This window comes from Protopterus annectens, chromosome 8.part0, assembly GCF_019279795.1.
Source record: "Protopterus annectens isolate FY-2018-M chromosome 8.part0, PAN1.0, whole genome shotgun sequence".
In the NCBI taxonomy this organism is placed as follows: domain Eukaryota; kingdom Metazoa; phylum Chordata; order Ceratodontiformes; family Protopteridae; genus Protopterus; species Protopterus annectens.
This window is the reverse complement of record NC_056741.1, coordinates 18814762-18835597: the sequence shown is the minus strand read 5'-3', so window position 1 is coordinate 18835597 and position 20836 is coordinate 18814762. Positions and strand designations below refer to the sequence as shown.

Sequence of the window (20836 nt, the reverse complement as noted above, 5' to 3'; positions counted from 1 at the left end):
ATGCTATCCAGTTCGGACATCTACATTTATGGTAGGTACAAAACTGTACTTTACCCTCCCTCCAACCCCTCTGATTTACTGGCTAAACCTCTGCTATGCCTTACTGATGTATTTGCTTATAGCTGAAGGGTATTTGTGTCTGTACAGTGTTCTCACTTTTTGGTACTGATTTGGATCACCTTTTTGGGGGCACCTGGCATCTGGGGCAAGAAAAACTGAAGAAAATGGCGTCTGTTGCAATATATGTACCCCTGGCGCACTGACATCAGGGATGAGGCGACAGCAACTGACGTCGGACCAAGACTTTGGAAATCCGGCCGACTGCGGGACCGCCTGACTACAGGATAACCCAAGTGTGATGACTGCAGCAGGGTGAACACTCGAACATCTACATTTATGGTAGGTACAAAACTGTACTTTGTGTACACTTACCATAAATGTAGATGTTCGAGTGTATTCACTGTTGCAGTCCTGGTTACACTCCCTCCAGCCCCCTGTTTTTCTCTTACTATATCTCTACTTTCTTTTACTATGTTTAAAAGCCTTTTTGGTGTATTTGCTTTTGTTTGGAGCTATATTTTTTGTGTTTTTTAATTTTATACATGTGTGTGTGTGTGTATATATATATATATATATATATATATATATATATATATATATATATATATATATATATATATATATATACCCATTTGGGGGGCACCTGACATCTGGGGCAAAAAAAAACTGATGTAATGGCGTCTGCTGCATGTTTTATACCCCTGACGACCTGACTTCATGACTTTGTTAATCAGGCCGACTGAGGGCAACCTGCCAGCAGATTACCCATATGTAATGACTGCAACAGTGACTGTAACATCTACATTTATGGTAAGTGTACACCAACTGTACTTTCCTCCTCCTGGGGCCTTTCATTTCTGAGGTAGGTACAGCCATATGTCAAATTTATTCCCTGTGCCGTGAGTGTGATGCACTAGTAATAAGGCTTTGGTATGCTGGTCAGGTATCTGGCTTCCCTTGTCAGGAGATTCCCCTAGAGTAAGGGGTACTGCAATAGTGAAGGGAAGGACATCTACTGTTATGGTAAGATTTTACAAAACTATACTATCCACCGCTTGGTTGTTTATGATGTGTAATGAAGTTTCTGCTGTTGGTGATTAACCTTTCCAAAAATCAGTGTTGCTTAAACTAGAGAGAAAATGCTGGAGATCATATCAACCTTAAATTTGAAGCCAGTAACTTTTTAGACAAATCAGTTGGATGGTATTTCTTTGGTTAGGTGTTTTGGGAAGTCTGTTTTTAGTAGTTTGACGGAATATCTTGAACAGTGTTTTATGCTATAATTTATCGGCAGATCCGTGGTGATGAAATTGTTCTGTGCACTGCTTCTTGATTTTCTTAAACAGAATTTGTGGCTTGCTGTTGGATCTACAGCATCTGAATGAAAATAAAAAGCTCTGAAAATATATATACTCACTGTGGTGTGAAACTCGCTTACCCAAGTGTGCAAGTGACTGAAATGTGTAACCTAGTAAAGATAAATTTTAAGCAAAAGGAACATGAATGCCACAAATGGTTTTGCAGCAAGTAAACCTTTACCTTCTCCTTCCTCATTGTGGATGTTTTACCCCCCCCCCCCCCCAAAAAAAAGCACACACACTTGCACATACACACACTCTCTCTCTCTCTCATGTGTTCTCATTCAAGATTGCTGTAGTTTAACGAAAGAACGATCATTTATGAAAAATAAAATCTAAGACATGCCCTTTCTTAAAAACACTACATTCTTTGACCAAATCACACATTGCTGCACAGTGCAACACACAGAAGTAGTACCCAGAATCTCAAGGAAAGTAAATGCTTTTGGATGTCAAGCAGATGAAGGAAAACCCTTGTGTGCTGTATATCTGCATTGTAGCCAGTTAAGTGCATGTAGTGCATAAACAGGAGTACATCTAGCTGTTTGTTGGTGTACTGTAACAGTTATTTGTCATTTTCTGCTTGGCATATGGAGCTTTAATGTCTAACCTTTCCATTTGTAGTATTTTGGCTCTTTCTGCATCTGTGACATCTTGATATGATGTTTTGAGTGAAGCTGCATGGTAGATGCTGTTAAGGAAGTAGAGACAAGGTCAGATACTGACTTACGACTTGGGGTAGCATAGCGCAACATAGGCAACTCATTCCCCCAAAAAAAGATGTGCGAGTTGCATATGGCCATCTCTGTAGAATAGGTGTAGGCATTGTACTGCAAGAGTTTGCACACTCATTTGGTTATAGGATATGAAGACTTTGCTTTTAATATTTTTTTTTTGGGGGGGGCAGTGATGTGACTTATGTGGTGCTGTTTTGGAGGGGGATAAGCAGAATGATGAGTGTTAGAATTGTAGTCTTATCAGAACTGCAGGACTAAATTTTACTAAAGATTTTTTTTTGTTTTGTTCTCAGAGCCTATGTGTCCCTTTTCATGCGTCACCTGTGTGAACCTGGAGCAGACGGCTCAGAGACTTTTGCCGATGGTGTTCCACGTGAAGGTTTGTCTCGGCAGCATGTCTTGACAAGAATTGGAGTCATGTCTTTGATCCGAAAAAAGGTTATTTGCATTTATTTGTTTGCATTTACTTCACTACAATATCTCTTGCTGTACAAAGAAAATCTTTTTAATGTTCAGCTGAATATTTGCTCAGAGATCACCAAATTTTTTATTGATTTGAGATCCTGTATTTTCCCAAAATACTAACCCTCAAAAGCTCCTGCCTGTATCTCTTCAGACATTTGTGGTCACCTTGGATACAAGATGCTTACTTGCACATACTTATTGCAAAATATGACAGGGAACATGTTCATTCCAAAGTGGTGGATCACTATCCCGTTCTGCCTTTGCACTTTGCACCCAGAGTGTTCACCACATGCTGCACTTCAGTAACTGCTTTCTGCAGAACAAAGAGCATCCAAATGTATCCCTACCTAGACAATTGCTTGATCAAATAGACTCTGTGGAGGAGCTTCTGCCATAAATCTTACTTGGGGACCTTTTCTCCAGTCTAGGATTCACTCCATCAAAAGCTGTTTTTTATTTATTTTTTTTTTCCCCCTGAGCTTTGCTGGACACAGACCTACAGAAGGCTTCTAATTTCTACTAGGGGAAAATATCTCTTTTTCCTGAAACAGTACTTCATTTTCTTTTACAACATTTACTAAATTCAGTAATAGAGGTCCTGAATAGCGTTAGATTTTATGTCCTCATGTATCCCAGTGATCCCTCTAGCCATGTTTCACAAGGAAGATTCAGTGATACTGCAATGTGTAGAACCAGTATAGTTTGTCCCTCAGCCAACAAATTCATCTCCTCTCTCTCAAAAGAGAACTGGAGCAGTGGATCTCTGCTTGCAACCAAAACGTGGGGGTGCTCTTCAGGATCCCTTCCCCCCAAACCAGACCTTGACCACTGATGCTTCAGACCCAGCCTTGGGGGGGGGGGCATTCCAACAACCTCCAAGCATGAGGAAAATGGAAAGCAAACTTTCTAGAAAGCTTCATAAACCAAAGGAAATGATGCTTGTTCTTGAGCCTCTTGCTTTCAAAGACCTATGGAAGCCAGGGACCTTACTTATAAAGACAGACCACCACATTGATGTGGTACAAAAACAGGGAAAAACTCACTCTTTTCCTGTGTCATCTAACAAAGTGTTTGTGGGATACAGCTCAAACTTTGGACCTGCACATGCTGGCCTAGTACCTGTTGGGGAAAACAGTTTATCAAATCACCTCAGCAGGTTCGATGTGAGCTCTCCGTGACTAGAGGTTAAACAAGGATGTGTTCAGCCTCATCAGGTTATCTTGAGATGTGCCAGAAAGACCTGTTTGCTTCAAGCCAAAACAGATGGCTGGAAGAATTTTTTTCAGTGACCTAGCATCCCAAGGCCTTGAGGACAGATGCTTCTCCCTTCCATGAACAGGTCTGTTTCCCAGTCCCTTCATCCCCCGGGTACTGCTGGAAATAAGGGAGGAAAAGCCAAGAGTGATGCAAATTGCACGTTTTTGGCCAAGGCAACATTGGTTCCCTCTCCTCAACAGCTTGAGCAGAGATTAACAGTGGTTGCTTCCTCAAAAGATGAACATATTTATTCAACAGGGGGGCGATCATACACCCCAGTCTCGGCATGTTGAGGTTGACAGCTTGGCTAATATACTGATGGTTTCTCAGATCCTGTCTTTGGACAAGGGCATGCTAGGTTGCTGGCTATCTTAATGGAAGCTAGAAAACCAAGCACTAGAAAATCTTATCAAAAATGTAAAATGTTTTCTGTCTGGTATCAACAATGGATCATCATGCTGCTATCAGCAGCAAACCACCCATGTCCTAACCCACCTTCCTTACTTCAAGTCTGGTCTGTTTTACTCTTCCATTAAGATTCGGCCTTCAGCAGTCTCTGTCTGTAACGCCTGTGCAGTTTCTTCTTTTCTCTCAGTCTTTTATGAAATCATTCTTTAAAGGTATTACCACCTTAGGCCTCAACTTTGTTCTGTTGTGGTGGCAGTTACTTCTGTTAGGTAGATGTCAGAACTGCAAGTCCTAGTGCAATGAGCCTTTTCTTATCTTCAGTCAGGACAGAGTTACTCTTGGGACTAATCCCCCTTCCATGCCGAAGGTGATTTCAGAGCTTCCTCTAAACTAGTCCATGCACCTTCCTGCTTTCTTCCCCTACTGTCAGAATCCGGGAGAATATATCCTGCACTTACTGGATGTTCACAGACAACTCTAGATCTGATTACATTCCTCCTTGTGGTTTGGTTACGGATCCAACCCTCTGATCCGACTCTGTCACTAGGATCCAAGTCTCCAGCTCCTTCCACTTCCCATAATGCTCTGTCCACTGCTTAACACTCTAAGATCTTGTTTGCCACCAGCAGTGACAGATGTGGTTTCCAGTGTCTTGAGCATTTCTTGGAATAGCAGTAGAATCCTTCTATAGTTATTGCTAACAGATAAGTGCTTCTGTATTATTTTTCTCCCTTTGCATAACAGTGCAGGATTAGAATTTTCTCTTCTTTTTTGTCCTTGATGTTCATCGTGCATACAGCTGCAGTCATAACAGATGGGTTTTCCTGCCGTCAGGCGGGTCCTCGGTCAGCCGAATTCCAAAGTCTAGATCCGGCGTCGGATGTCGCTTCTTCCCTGACGTCAGTGCGACAGGGGTATAAAAAAAACAGCCGACGCCATTTTCTTCAGTCTTTCTTACCGCGCGGTGCCCGAAGCAGAAGCACTTCGCAAGTGCCGGTCGGCCAGCTCCTGAGATTACGAATATTTTTCAACCGAAGACTTCTTGAAAGCTAAGTACCCCGTTGGGGGAACTTTTCTTGCCTCAGACCGATGCCAGACAAAGTTAATAATTGCATTTCATGTGGGAAGCAAATACCGCATAAGGATTTCCATTCCCTCTGTATTCCTTGCTTAGGCCCAGACCACGACATCTCGGCCTCTCGTTTTTGTGCTACATTCAACAGACGCACTATTAAGCATCTGGCGGAGTTCGCCCAACACTATTTTGGCAAAAAGTTTAATTACAACATGTCGTCGGATACTCCGACTCCAGTTTTGAGTAAACGACGCAAAGATAAGGGCCGACATACGAGGTCCGCGACTTCCGACACCACGCTAAAACCGACTACAGGTGCTCCGGTTCTCAGCGAGGCGCCTACGCAGCCCCTGACTACCGATGACACTTCATTAGTGGTGTCTTCTGTGCCCGAGGTCGCAGGCTCTTCTGCCCACACCCCGACTACAGATACCGAAGCCACTCTTGGCGGGGAAACTCAGAGTTCAGACAGGCCTGCCACCTCTCAAGGTGTCTTCAGGCCTCCTTTTTCCATTAAGGCTTACACTAAATCTAAAGCAGCCATGCATTCTAAAAGACTAGCTCCACAGGGCCCCTCTCAAGGCCCCATGCCTAAAAAGCAGATGCTCAAAATGGCTGAGGATTTGATTACTCTTATCAGGGGTTCTCAACCCCCTTCGGACAAAAGGCCCAGAGTGGAGGAAGAATACCCTTCCTCGGACCAGGCCTCCATTACTTCAGAACATTCTGAGGACCAGGAACATTCTTACTCCCCTTTCGAAGGTTCTGATGCAGAGGAGTCCATTCCCTCTCTCTCCCCCCTGAGGATTACTCTTTTGGGGAAACCTTGCATACCTTGAGGGAACACTTCCACTGGGAAGGCCAAGAGTACTCAGACTCCAAGAAAAGGCTCAGGGATTTCCTCTTGCTCACTCAGCACAGGCCTCTGGCAATACCTCCCGTCTTAGACATACTAGATGTATATTCAGAGGCCAGCCTTAACCCAGATTCTTTAACTCCAGCTCCAGTCAAGCCTGACAGGTATTACCGGATTCCTGATTCTCACCAATTCCTATACAAAAGCCATGCGGCTGACCCAGAAACTATTTCACAGGGTCCCAAGGGAATTAAGGCCTCCACTGCCAAAAATCCATTACCTTCAGAGAGAGATTCCAGAGCTTTAGAAAGGTGGGAGAAAAAGGTATACACCTCGGCCACCTTAACCATGAGGGCATTAAACTGTCAGTTCCATATGTTAAAGTATCAACAGTTTTTGTTATCTCAGTTGAAAAGCAAAATGTCACAACCTGAACAACCAGACTTGGAGTTGCAGGATTTGTTGCATAGTGCAGAGCAAGTGGGTAAACATACCTTGCAATGTGGTTTTGATGCTTTAGAGGCCTCGTGTAGAGGAGCTGTTACAGGATCAGTCATACGTAGACATGCTTGGCTCAAAGAGCAAACCTTACCAGATCATGTCAAGGCTAAATTACTAGATGCACCTCTTCAAAAAGATGTATTTGTTTGGTGTTAAAGCTGAGGAGGTATTAAAGAAAATGGAGGAAAAGGCAAAATCAATGCAAACAGTGAAAGATTTCCTACAGGTACAACCCCCACGCTTCAGTAGAAATTGGCCTTCAGAAAATTGGTCTTTTCCAGCCACGGACAGACCTCAAAGAGGTAGATACAGGCGCCCGAGGGATAGAGGGCAATCTCAAGGATCATTTAGAGGCAGACAATGGCAAACACCTACACCAAGAGGGGGTGAGGATAGTTCACAGCCATTCAGAAAGCAGACCCAATGACTTTCCCCTTTGCATGCCAAGCAAGGCTCAAATGGCAGCACCTTTAGGCGGAAAATTGACATTATTTTCGAAAACTTGGCATATTGTCATAAAAGACAAATGGATTCTGGACATTATAGACAGAGGCTACAGATTCCACTTTCACACCCTTCCAAAAATGAGAGGCATGCCAAACCTGCCACACAATCAAAGGGCAGAGGCACAAGCAAATTTCAGATCTCATGGACATGAAAGCTATTCAAGAGGTACCTGCACAAGAACAGGGTCAAGGTTTTTATTCCAGACTCTTCCTGGTACCAAGGAAGGGCTAAGATTGGAGACCTATTTTGGACCTATCCATCCTAAACACATATTTACTCGTACCAAAGTTCAAGATGCTCACATTACAGCAGCTTCTTCCCATGCTGGGCAAGGAGTCTTGGCTGGTGACATTGGCCCTCAAGGAGGCATACCTGCATGTTCCAATCAGACAAGATTGCAGAAGATACCTCAGATTTCTTGCAGGTTCATCCCATTATCAATTCTCTGCATTGCCCTTTGGCTTATCTACTGCGCCCAGAGTGTTCATGAAATGCCTGGCATCAGTAATTGCCTTCTGCAGACTTCAAGGGATACAAATATACCCATATTTGGACGACTGACTGATCCAAGCGGACAGCAAACACACTCTTCTGAAATACCTGGCGTTTGTAATAATGTTGAAATCTCTGGGATACACAGTCAACAAAAAGAAGTCAAGACTAATACCCTCTCAAACAATTTTCCTGGGTGCCAGCTTGGATATAAACACCCAGATGGCCTACCTCACGCCAGAGAAACAAGGGCAATTAACTCAATACTTCCGAAAACTGGCAACCTTCACCAGGCTGACTGCAAGGAAAATCCTGCAGGCTCTGGGATTCATGGCATCTTGCATCCTGCTAAATCCCATGTGCAAAGCTGCGTATGAGGAAACTTCAATGGTACCTAAAAAACTTATGGTCTCAACACGGCCACAGTTTGGAAACAATCATACCACTGATTCCATGTCTTCAAAAGGAATTTCTGTGGTGGGCTCAAGCATGCCAAAGAAACATAGGTCTCCCATTCTGCAAGCCTCAAGCAAATCAAGTCATCACAACAGATGCCTCGGACTACGCCTGGGGGGCGCACATGACAGATCGATGCATTCAGGGCAAATGGTCACAAAAAGAAAAGCACCTACACATCAATCAAAAAGAAATGCTAGCAGTAATAAATGCTATTATGGCTTTCAAAGACCTACTGCATCCAGGCCAGCTATTGATAAGGACAGACAACACCACAGTGATGTGGTACATAAACAGGGAGGAACCCATTCATACCCCCTATGCAGGCTAGCCATGTCTCTTTGGAACATGGCTCTAGAATTACAAATCCAACTTCTAGCACAGTTCCTGCCAGGCAAGGAAAACACGCTGGCAGACGACCTGAGCAGAAGTATGACAGATCCACACGAATGGAAGTTGCATCCTCAAGTTTTTACAATGATAATTCAAGCATGGGGAAGGCCAGACATAGATCTCTTTGCCACCCACAGAAATTACCAATTGACAAAATTCTTCTCAAGGACCTTTCATCCACAGGCCTGGAAAGTGGACGCACTCTTTCAGTTGGACAACAATGACTGTTTATGCCTTTCCACCTCTTCCACTGCTGCCCAAAGTTCTATTAAAAGCCAGAGCAGACAGACCAAAGATGATTCTCATTGCTCCAGACTGGCCAAGACAACACTGGTACCCACTCCTGAGGAGCCGGACGCATTCCCCACCATGGATCCTGCCTCTAATGACTCTTCTACTGACTCAGCACAACTTCAAAACTCTTCACAGGCAGCTGAAAACACTCAATCTAGCCGCATGGAGGATTCCTTAAATTCACAGCAGACCCTACTCTCCAAGGAGGTGCAGGATGTCATTTTGGAGGCCAGAAGGCCTTCTACTAGAAAAGGCTACTCCGCAAAATGGAAACTGTTTTGTGCCTGGAATCAGAAAAAGGGTCAGAATCCTGGAATACTGAATTTACCTCATATATTACAGTACCTAGCCGAGCTGCTAAGCAGTGGACTTTCATTCTCCTCCATCAAAATCCATGCCTCAGCCATTTCTGCAGAGTACAACACTGATCCTCCTTTATTCTCTCACCCTCTCTTAAGACAGTTCCTCAGAGGGGCTAAAAAATTTAAAACCCCCAAGGAAACAACCAATACCTGCTTGGGACCTCAACTTCATTCTAGAAAAACTGACCTTACCTCCTTTTGAGCCAGCTGCCTCAACAGAACTGCAATACTTGTCCTGGAAAACAGCCTTCCTTCTGGCTATCACCTCAGCTCGCAGGGTATCGGAACTACAAGCCCTCATGGCTGTGCAGCCCTTCATCATTTTCCATCAGGACAGAGTTTCCTTACGAACCAATCCGTCCTTTATGCCAAAGGTGGTATCCAGGGTAGCTTTGAATCAGGCTATCCACTTACCTACCTTTTACCCTAATCCTCAAAACAAAGGGGAGAGACTACTACATTCCTTGGACATCCACAGACAGCTGCGTTATTATTTGGACAGAACAAAGCCTTTCAGAAAATCAGAGCAACTCTGTGTCCTATGCTACAGGAGCTCAAGGGAAGCCAATTTCCAAACGGACAATCTCAAAATGGATAGCCCACTGCATACGCTTTTGTTACTCTTTTCATGGTAAAACTGTACCTGCAGGCATCAGATCTCACTTCACAAGGGCCACAGCTACCTCTGCAGCTTTCCTCAGGGGGGTTCCTATCAAAGATATTTTGGAAACAGCCACTTGAGTTCTGTGCATACCTTCTCCAAGCACTATCACCTACCATTATACTCCAAATCTAGAGCAGGCTTTGCCACTGCAGTCTTGCAGGGCATCCTGGCTCCTCCTAGTTCCACCTAGTGCCTACCACCCCTTTTTTAGCTTTGGGATTCTACCCATCTGTTATGACTTCAGCTCTATGCACGATGAACATAGTACAGTTTTGTACCTACCATAAATGTAGATGTTCGAGTGCTAATACAGCTGCAGTCCAGGTTTCCCTCCCTCCTTCCTCTCTTGGGACAGGCCTAATGGCTAACACCACCTCATACAACCTGATTGGGGTATTCATTTATGATGCATTTGCTTGCAACTACTGTTTTTTGATTACATTGCATTGCATTATTACATAAATTTATGTATTGCCTTCCTTCTTGGGGGCACCTGACATCTGGGGCAAGAAAAACTGAAGAAAATGGCGTCTGCTGGTTCTTTTATACCCCTGTCGCACTGACGTCAGGGAAGAAGCGACGACAACCGACGCCGGACCTAGACTTTGGAATTCGGCCGACCGAGGACCCGCCTGACGGCAGGAAAACCCCATCTGTTATGACTGCAGCTGTATTAGCACTCTAACATCTACATTTATGGTAGGTACAAAACTGTACTTTCCACTGAGGGTACCTCATAGCAGCCGACTCAGGCATTGCTATTAGAAGACATGCTTGGATGAGGCTTTGTGATTTTTGCGGAATCATTTAAGGTGTTCTCTGTGAGTTACCCATTTGATAGATCCTTCCTTTTCAGGCCATCTCTGAGACCCTAATCCGCAGCAGGGGAAGACCTTGTCTGCCATCAGGGTCAGGTTTTCAGCCTCTCTGTGCACTTTTTCTAGAAACCAGTGCAATGGAAAATGAACCTGCTTCCGAAAAATCTCAGGAGTCTTCCCAGGATCAGACGAGATTCTTCCTGTAGAGGCATAGGAGGAGGTTTCAATGGAAGATGCCACCCCAGGGGCATAGGGGGGACCACAGTATCACGGCTTTAGATGGCCTTGCCCTGATGAGCCCTATCAGTGCTTCAGAAGTGCTGCCCGACTGCTCATCTCTGGAGGCAGTCAGGGGTAGCTTTTCTGTGCACCCCAACCGCCTGTACCAGTACAAGATGAAACAAATGAGTGTTAAAGATTATATCTGAAAGTTATACCCCTTTTTTCCTTTCTCCATCAGAGAGGTTAAAGAAACTCCCTGATATTCCTCCCAGTCAGTGGGAGTACGCATTAGTGGAGATTTGAAAACTGTTGCAAAAGTCATCCAAGATGTCCTGACCAAACAGAAGGATTTGGAACTTGCGCTTCTTTAGTGCCAAAAAAACTGGGTACCTTAGACGAAGTTTGGATCTAAGTAAACTGAATTTGTAAAGAAGGCACATTCCAAATGATTACAGTCCAGTCCATTTTACCGCTGTTGCAAAAGGATGATTGGATGTGCTCAGTAGACCTAAAGGATGCGTACTATCACATCAGAATAGACAGACACTCCAGAAGTCATTTGCGCTTCTGGCTGGGAACCAGTCACTACCAGTTCATAGCTTTGCCCTTTGAACTCCTCACAGCTCCCAGGGTGTGTACCAGTTGTATAGCAGTATTGTCAGCTCATCTGAGACTGCAAGGATTCCAGGTGTTTCCATTTTTGGACAGCTGGCTTTTCACTGCCCCAACCAGACATCAACTATTCCAGACCAGGGATTACTACTTCAACCTTGCTAATCATATGGGTATTACCATAAACCTGACAAAGTCGACTCTTTCTCCGGTTCAGAGTTTGGAATTCATCGGGGCTTCCTTGGACACAGTGACTCAAATCGCAGCTCAACCTCCTCATAGTGTGCAGACATTGAGAGATCATGTTTGAGCCATCTTAAGTCAGCTGTCCCCACTAGCAAGACTGATTCTTCAGGCTGTTTAGATCTATGGCAGCTGCCATTCCTTTAGTTCCATTAGCAAGGTGTTTAATGAGAGTGCATCAGTGGACCCTGGCTGTTCAATGGTCTATTCTTTATCGGCCTCAATCTGCTCCTATCAAGCTGACTTCGGTTTGCAGAAAGCGTCTCCAGTGGTGGCTGCTGTTGGATGACCTAACAGTCACCAGACCTTTCCTCCTTCCTTCCCTGTCAGCCACGGTGACCCAGTTGGGATTGGGGGGGGGGGGGGCATTTCAAGGGAAGGATGGTCCAAGGCATGTGATCACACCCAGAGACCAGATTGCATATCAGTGTTCTGGAGATGAGAGCAATCCTCCTCATGTTGCAAGCCTTTCAGGACGTTCTTCCTCTAGGAGCTATTGCAATCCACACAGACATGTCAGTGGTGTGGTACATCAAGTAAGGAGGAACCCACTCTTACCTATTGTGCACAGTGGCCATGAGGGTCTGGGAATGGGTGATGTCTTCAGGCCATTTTCTACTTGCAACTTGTATACCAGGGGAATCCAGCGTTCTGGCAGATAAACTCAGCAGGTCCATCCTTGATCCCCTTATGGGTGGTCCCTCAATCAACCAATAGTGGACCTGACTTTCAGCCGCCGGGGTCAACCCTGCTGCAACCTTTTTGTACCCCCCCCCCGAACAAGTTCAACTAGTTCGCTCTGATCCCCCCTCCAGGGGAGTCCTCGAGGGATGCGCTGGTTCACAATTGGCCCGTCTCCTCTATGCTTATCCTTTACCTTTGTGTGACGTTCCGCCAGTACCCCCACTGGACAGCCAACAATTAAATGACATCCCTTACCATTCTGGGTCAATAACCAAGGAGCTGCAATCCTCACTACTGACTCTAGTATGAGACGGTCACTTAGAAGTAATTTTCCCCTAAGATAGCAGCAGGGACATGCTCTGTTTTCCTGGGAATGGACTATATACATCTGTCCACCCCAAATGCGTTTTCGTTTTGTACATTTCAGAGTAAAGTATCCCAGTTTAAGACCTGTCATACACTCTCACTCAAAGTAAATTTAAATCTCACACATCCAAACACTTGTGGGAAAGCCTGACAGATTTCTAGCTGTATCCCTTCCCCAGAATAATATAGTAACTCTGCCACCAATCAGTGTTTTCATGCCCTTCTAAAGGGGGTGTCCAGTTATGAAAATTAAATATCAAAATAAATGATAGCTGTGACCATAAGCAACCAGGTCTTTGAGTCGACCTGGGGATTATCAAACAGGTAGAAGCACTCGCTCTTTAATCTCTAAAGAAAAACACTGATTTCCAGCCACAATGTAAAGTAATGAAAAACATTTAGTAATAAGTATATGATTGCAAGAATATGCATCTGTAACCAAACAGGAGTATGAGAAAATGCTAAGTATCTGTCCTTTTTTAAGATACTTAGCAGAAACTATTTGACAAGGGGCCTTACTTTTGTTTCCCTTAAGATGTACTTTGCCAACATAACTTGTACCTCTTTGGATTTCTCTATTCGTCCCATTTTGCATTAAAGCAGTTTGTGTATGAATTCCTCCATTTTAAGCCATCCAGGAGTTCTGTCACCTCCTCCTTGCAACTTTAGCTGCATTATGGAAAAACTGGCTTTGTTGAGACAATGTTTAACAACATTAGATGATCTTACTTAAGACTTTTTTCTGGTTGCCATTACTTCTGCCAGAGTAATGAGTCTCAAGCCTTGATGTGATTTTATAGCATTTCACAAGGACAAACAAGCCCTTCAGACTAATGCCATATTTAGCCAAATGTAGTTTCAGAATTGTTTTTCAGTTAGAGCTGTGGTAGCTGGGACAGTCCATCTGAAAGCACAGAAGGTATAGTGGATCTATTGTAGATCAGTGGTACCCAACCACTGGGCCACGGACTGGTACCAGGCCATGAAGCACTTGGTACTGGGCCGTCAGGTAAGTGATGTCTGTATGAGTGCGTTTGTGTCTGCGCGTGTGAGTGAATGCGTGCATAAAAGTAAAATAATTTGTGTGTGAGATTGTAAGCTTGAGAGCGATGTGTGAATGAATGCAGGTATGAATGAGGAAGTGACTGTGTGTGCATGTGTGAGATTGGGAGAGAGAGCAATGTATGAATGAATGTGTAAGTGGGTGTGACAGACAGTGAGAGCGATGTATGAATGAATGCGTAAGTGGGTGTGTAGCATGTGGATGTGACAGAGCGATGTGTGTGAGATCGGGAGAGTGATAGCAATGTATGAATGAATGTGTAAGTGGGTGTGACAGTGAGAGCGATGCATGAATGAATGTGTAAGTGGGTGTGTAGCATGTGGGTGTGACAGACAGTGAGCGATGTGTGAATGTGTAAGTGGGTGTGTGGCATGTGGGTGTGAGAGCGATGTGTGAATGAATGTAGGTATGAATGAGGGAGTTACTGTGTGTGTGAGATCGGAAATGAGTGAGAGCGATGTGCGAGTGAATGCGTGCATGAATGGCAAGAGAGACTGTGTGGTATAGATGAAAGGTTCACAAACCTCATTGCTGCTGCTGCCAGCGATCACAAACTCTCTCTCGCACACACACACCATACCTGTCAACCTCTTAGTAATGCAAAAAATCTGGACAAAGCCTAACAGAATGGGGGGACACATGGGGTTAGATTTTAAATGTTGCTCTTGTAACTGTAGAAAGTTGCTAGAATAACGGGATTTGTTGTCATGCATTTTTCAGAAGGATATGAGGTCTGAAATACAAATGTATATAATTCTTTAGTGACTTCAGTCCTCAGATCATCAGAGTGATTTGCCAGAAAATTACAAAAGTTAAGGAACAGACCAAAACTCAGAGGGAAAATCTGGACGTTCTGCGAAAATCTGTACAGTTGAGAGGTATGATATACCTCTCAGCCTCTTACTTAAATCAAGAAATCTGGACAGAGCCAAAAATAATGGGGTGACAGAGGCTCAAAATAGGGAGCCTTTTAAGTACTGCTCTTACAAACTTCGAAAGTTGATAGAAATACAGGTTTTGTATTAGCATGAATTTTCTGAAGGGTATGAAGTATGAAACTCAACTGTCTGCCATTATTTTATGACTTCAGCCTCCGTGATCTGCCAGTGATTTGCCAGAAAACAATTTTATGAGAGCCCAAAAATAGGGAAAAATCTGGGCATACTGTGAAAATCTGTACAGTTGAGAGAGATGCTTGACAGAGCCAAATAGGGGCAGATTTTAAATATTGCTCTTATAACCGTAAAGTCAGTAAGGTTGCCATTAGGTTTTCTTACCTCTCAATCATAGTAGATCAATGTTATGCAGAATGTGCATTTTTTTTTGTAATTGCCAGCTCTTTTTTCTCCGGGTCTGGCCTCCGCGTTAAACAAAGTTCAAATAAATATTTTATTGTACGTGCCACGAGATGGCCCGTCCGTGGAAAATTGTCTTACATTGATACCAGTTCTTGGTGCAAATAAGGTTAGAAACCACTGGATAACTGAGGTAATACGTAAATGGCATAAAATTACACAGGCTGATTATTTCCTTGGCAGTTAAAAAAATTATGCAGGCTTGTCAGAACAAGCCTTATTTAAAATTGTATTACCTTGTGCAGTCAAGAGTCGTGTTAATGTACTAGAGTGATAGGTAAGAGCACATTCTTCTAGAGCAGCAGCAGCTTTATTTAAAAATGTTTTTGTTCAGAGTTTCTGTGAAGTATTAACTTGGGTCACACTTCAGCTATTATAAACTAGGTATGTAGGGCTGGTTTTGCCACTGAAGTTCTGTAGGACATGGAATATTCTCCAGTGCCTGTGGCTGAACAACTACTTTAGTAAAGTGCTTTTAGTACTCTTGTCAGATGTAAGGAGTAATACTATGCAGGGATCCTTGTGAAGAACATCGTACTACAGTTTGAGTATATTTACAATAACAGTAGGTGCTTGAATAATGGGCTCACTGCTGCATTATGGGCTTCTACTTAAAATTGTCCTGTCTGCTTCTACCTGTTGAGATAATTACTCATCTTACAGGATGTTCAGGATATCTGGGGTAATTTGGCAGGCTTCATTGTGGGTTACCTCACCTTGCCAAGTCCTGAATGCCTGAGGACTTTCCTGGCACATTTTTTGGTGAATTCTTACTCCAGAAACAAAGTGTGGGGGGGGTATCGGCTATTCTAGTCTTCACAATTAAGTATCTTGCCATTGTCCTCAGTGTGTGGAGTCCTGCTGTACTCTAGGGATGTTAGACAGTTCTGAAAATCCAACAAAAAGGACAGATATTCATTTGCTGACATTTCCCATGTATGAGGATTTATGCTACAGCGGTGACCCTACTTATGTTGTACTGTGTACACATTTACATATCGTCAAATTGGTAGTGATTATAAAGATCTGTGTAGCTTTGTAAGTGAACATTGAAAGGAACTGTAAAAGAAAAAGTAAAGGTTTTAAGTGGACAGTAAACTTTGCTATTGGAATAATACCAGTGAGATTAACAATGTCCTTCTGTTCCTATGTTGCAGTATTCTAGGTGTGGGATTTCATGCCCTCAGGCGAATCGTAAGCTTCAGCTTGGCTGTTGCAGTGTGCATGGGACGTCACACGTAGGGCCATAAACCAGGGGCCTTATAGTGACGTCTGCATGCACAATCCTCAGAACCTTTCAGCTGCAGACGACATTCACATCGTATGATCGCCTCTTCACAGACGTCTCATCTTAAAGATAAGTAACCCGTTGGGTTTCTAATTTTCTTATTTTTGACTATTCTTGCCAATGCTTGATTGTTGTAGTCTTTAGCTGATATCAGGGGAAAAGGGAAAGTGCCAATGCGGGTGCCAGATACCCCATAAAGACGTCCATGGCGGGTGTGTTTTTTTGCATAAGCCGGGAACGCGATCACTCCTCCTGCGCTATTTGTCAATCATTTGTGCCCAAGACCTTCCGCAGCCGTCTAGCCACATTAAACCTCTACGTGGAGAACCAACGCCTTAAGTGGTTAGCCTTTAGGATGGATCCTGCATTGGAGGCTGCACCTGAATCTTCTCGCAAGAAGGCCAAGGTTTCTCAGCCTTCTTAGCCTGCCGCTCCGCTTCCCGACGCACCGACAACTGTCATTCTAGGGGTTGAGGCACGCTCAGAGGATACATTGACTGCAGCGACGTCCCTCGAAGCAGCTTCGCAGCCGATAACTGGCACGTCCTCTAAGCTTATCCAGACATCGACAGCCGTCTGTGTCGAGGGGGAACCAGTTTCGGTGGTACCTCTGGCAGGGACCCAGATTTGGGATGTTACTGTCCAAACCCTACGCCAGGCCTCTCTCTACTTCCTACACGGCCAAAAAGAAGCTGAAAACTAAACATACCTCCACCTCTTCAGAAGTCGCACCGGATTGGCAGGCCTTCACTTTTCTCATGCAGGCCTTTATGGCCCTCAGGCCTTAAGCCTCAGCCACCTCCACCCTGCCTCTTTTAAGCCGTAGGCCTGCCTCTGCTTCTTCCCTTCCATGACCCTCAAGTCAGGGAAGAACAACATGATTCTTCCTTCTCATCCTCAGAAGAGTCCATTTCTTGTGTTTCCCAGATTGCCTCCGCCCAGGAATATTGCTGTCCTGATGAGTAACCTGTGGAAGGGGATTCCCCCCTAAGGACATTACTTTTGGTGAGACCATCACCAAGATGAAGGATTACTTTAAATGGGATACGTCCCAAATGACTGACACCCACAAAGGTACTTTTGAGCTGCTGCAAGTGGAATCCCCTTCCCCTTCAGCAGTACCTCTTGTTCTGCGTGCTTATTTGGATGCCTTCAATGCTGCTTCCAAGGCCCCTGACTCCCAGCCTCTGGCCCCTAAGCATCCTGACCGCTTCTATTAAAGTACCAGAGGACCAAATATTCCTGGTGAAACCACCCTTGGCGGACCCAGCTGTTACTTCCACTACTGCAGATAAGCAATCTAGACTGCTGCCCTCTGCCTCCCTACTGCCCACTGACAAAGACAGCAAATACATGAATAAGGATGGGCAAGAAGGTATACACTTCAACTTTGGCTTTCAGAGCCATAAATTCAGACCCACATGACAAAGTATGCGTTAGACTTGACCTCAACCCTCCTCCATGCTAGCATCCTTGCCTGACAAGTCCCATCAAGACGTACATTTCATCCAAACTTTCCTTAGCCCAACAGATAGCCAGGCATTCCATCAGATGCAGCTACAATGCTGCAGAAGCATCCGCCGGTCTGCAGCATCTCCTTCATCCCTTGGACGGTATTCATGGCTAAGACTCCAGAACCTCCCTGAGGATTTCAATTCTTAAGAGCCTGGACGTCCCTCTGGACCACAATGTGCTTTTCGGCAAACAATCTGCTGACCTTTTTAAAAATCTACAAGAAAAAAGCAAAGAACTGCAGGACATCAAGCACCTGCTGGTGTCCCCCATCCCCAAGTACTATAGGAACTACCCTGCTAAGGCCACCTTTGTGAGATGTACTCCTCAGCCCTCCACCTCATCTTCCAGGTCCAGGAGAGGGGTTAGAAGACACTACCAACTCCAGATTCTGTGCTCCACCTAATCAACCCAGACAGCCCTTTCAAGACAGAGGAGGCCCCAGTAATGCGTGACTGCCTTGCCCACCTTCCCCTCTCAGCCCGCCTTTCCCACTTTCTTCCCCTTTGGCAGTCCATCACTTAGGACCAGTTGGTATTAAACATTATCCAAAAAGGGTACTTCCTATCCTGGAAAGAGAAGCCACGCAGAAGAGGCATTCCTCTCCTTCCCAAAAACCAGGCCTATGTCATGCCACAAGTTCTAGCAGACCTTTTAAAGCTAGGCACTATAGAACCTGTTCCTCCAGGACAGGAAGGAAAGGGTTTTTACTCCCATCTCTTCCTGGTCCCCAAAAAAGATGGTCCCTGAAGACTCATTTTAGACCTGTCCCTTCTAAACCTCTAGCTTCAGGTACCCTCTTTCAAAATGCTTTCTCTCCCCACCCTGCTGCCTCTCATTCCAGTCAATGCCTTCATGGCCACCCTGGACCTAAAAGAGGCCTACCTGCACATTCCCATCTGGAATTCCCACAGACAATTCCTGTGTTTCTCTGGACCAGCTTCACATTTCCAATTTACTGCCTTGCCCTTTGTTTTATCCATGGCCCCCACGAGTCTTTACAAAATGCCTATCCCCAGCCATTGCCTTCTGCAGAACTCTGTGTATACAGATTTACCCTTATCTGGACGACATCTATATCCTGGCAGAGTCCAAGGATGCTCGATTGAAGCATCTACATTTCACCATGTCCCTTCTGCAGAACCTAGGATTTACCATCAACCTCCCCAAATCCTTTGATCCCAAGCCAGGACAAAATTTTCCTAAGCTGCTGAATCAGAACAGATGCAATGAAGGCCTTTCTCCCACAGGTCAAGATTCCTCCTTTGGCTTCCCACTTCCAGGAAGCTCTACTGTCATAAAAGGTGACGGCAAGGCAATTGCTTCATCTCCTGGGTTTAGTGGTAGCGACCATCCCCATGCTACCACTGGCAAGAATGCACATGCGCAAGTTACAGTGGTTCCTGAAGAACACCTAGTCCCAACATCTTCATCCCCCTCCTTCCGTGTCTGAAAACGGAAATCAGCTGGTGGATCCAGCAAGTGCAACTGAACTCAGGGCTCCCACTACAACCCCCCACCCCAACCCAAGTAATGCATACAGATGCCTCAGATTCAGGTTGGGGAGCAACTTTGGCCTCTTACAGGATTCAAGAGAAGTGGCATCCCTCTCTTCAGGCCAAACACATCAATGTCAGGGAAATGACAGCAGTCTTAGCTCTAAAGACTTAACCCCCCCCCCCCCTGTCGTGGTTCCAGGGGTGCTCCAGATTGCCACCAACACTACGGTGATGTAGTACCTCAACAGGCAGGGAGGAACAAAGGCCTATTAGCTGTGCAGATTATCCTTGCTGATGTGGGACTTAGCCTCAACTTAGTCCTGCAAGCGACCTGCATCCCCTCACAGGACAACCACCAAGCAGATCTCTTGAGCGGACCTCGCCTCAGCACTAATGGATGCTGAACAGGGAGGTGGTCTTAGACATAGTCCACCAGTGAGATGCTCCACAGATAGACCTGTTTGCCTCCCCCCCAGAACAGGCAACTGCAGAACTTTTGCTCAAAAACCCACTCCTCTCTAGCATGGAGAGTGGATGCTTTCAGCTTCTCTTTGGAGGGGAAGTTACTTTATGCCCCCCCCCCCCCATTCCCACTGATTCAGAAAGTTGTCCTGAAAATTCAGGACTACAAACCAAAGATCTCGTTTGTGACTCCCTACTGGCCAAGGCAGCACTGGTTCCCACTACTTCACAAACTAGCCAAGGACAATCACATAGTTACCCTACAATGTGGACCTACTGACACAAGACAAAGGAACTCTCCTACACCCACAGATGTCTGTGACTCTGTGGATGATGAACGTTTGATACCTTTCAGACACCACTACTTGGAGGATGTGCTTTCAGTCCTAAGGGAGGCAAGGAAACCTACCATCAGAAAATCTTACCTGGGTAGGTGGGAAAGATTTGCAAAATGGTGCCTGCACAAGGGAAGGGACCCTAGCTCCGCGGAGGTTCCCCTGGATGTTCTTCGTGTTTCACTGTTGCAGTCATTACATTTGGGTAGTCCTGCTGGCAGGTTGCCCTCAGCCGGCCTGAATTACAAAGTCTTGGGTCCTGCGTTGGCTGCTGTCGCCCCTTCCCTGACGTCCGTGCAACAGGGATATAAAAGATGCAGCCGGCGCCATTTTCCTTGGTCTTTCTTGCTGCGCGGTGCCCGAAGCAGAAGCAGTTCGCAAGTGCTGGTCGACCTCCTCCTGAGGTTTTCGTGTTCGAGTTTCAGATCCGAAGTCTTCAATAAAGCTAAGTACCCCATTGGGGAAACTTTTTTCTTGCTCCAGACCGATGTC

General features: G+C 45.0%; 1 protein-coding gene across 1 annotated transcript in view; it reads left to right on the top strand.

Moving 5' to 3' along the window:
- The window catches only part of LOC122807962 (chromodomain-helicase-DNA-binding protein 4-like), a 1347878-nt gene that overhangs the window by 963258 nt on the left and 363784 nt on the right, over positions 1 to 20836 (top strand). Inside the window, exon 24 of the mRNA XM_044078994.1 lies at positions 2449 to 2593. Within this exon, the coding sequence (XP_043934929.1) occupies positions 2449 to 2593 (145 nt within the window). The remainder of the gene's footprint in view (positions 1 to 2448; positions 2594 to 20836) is intronic.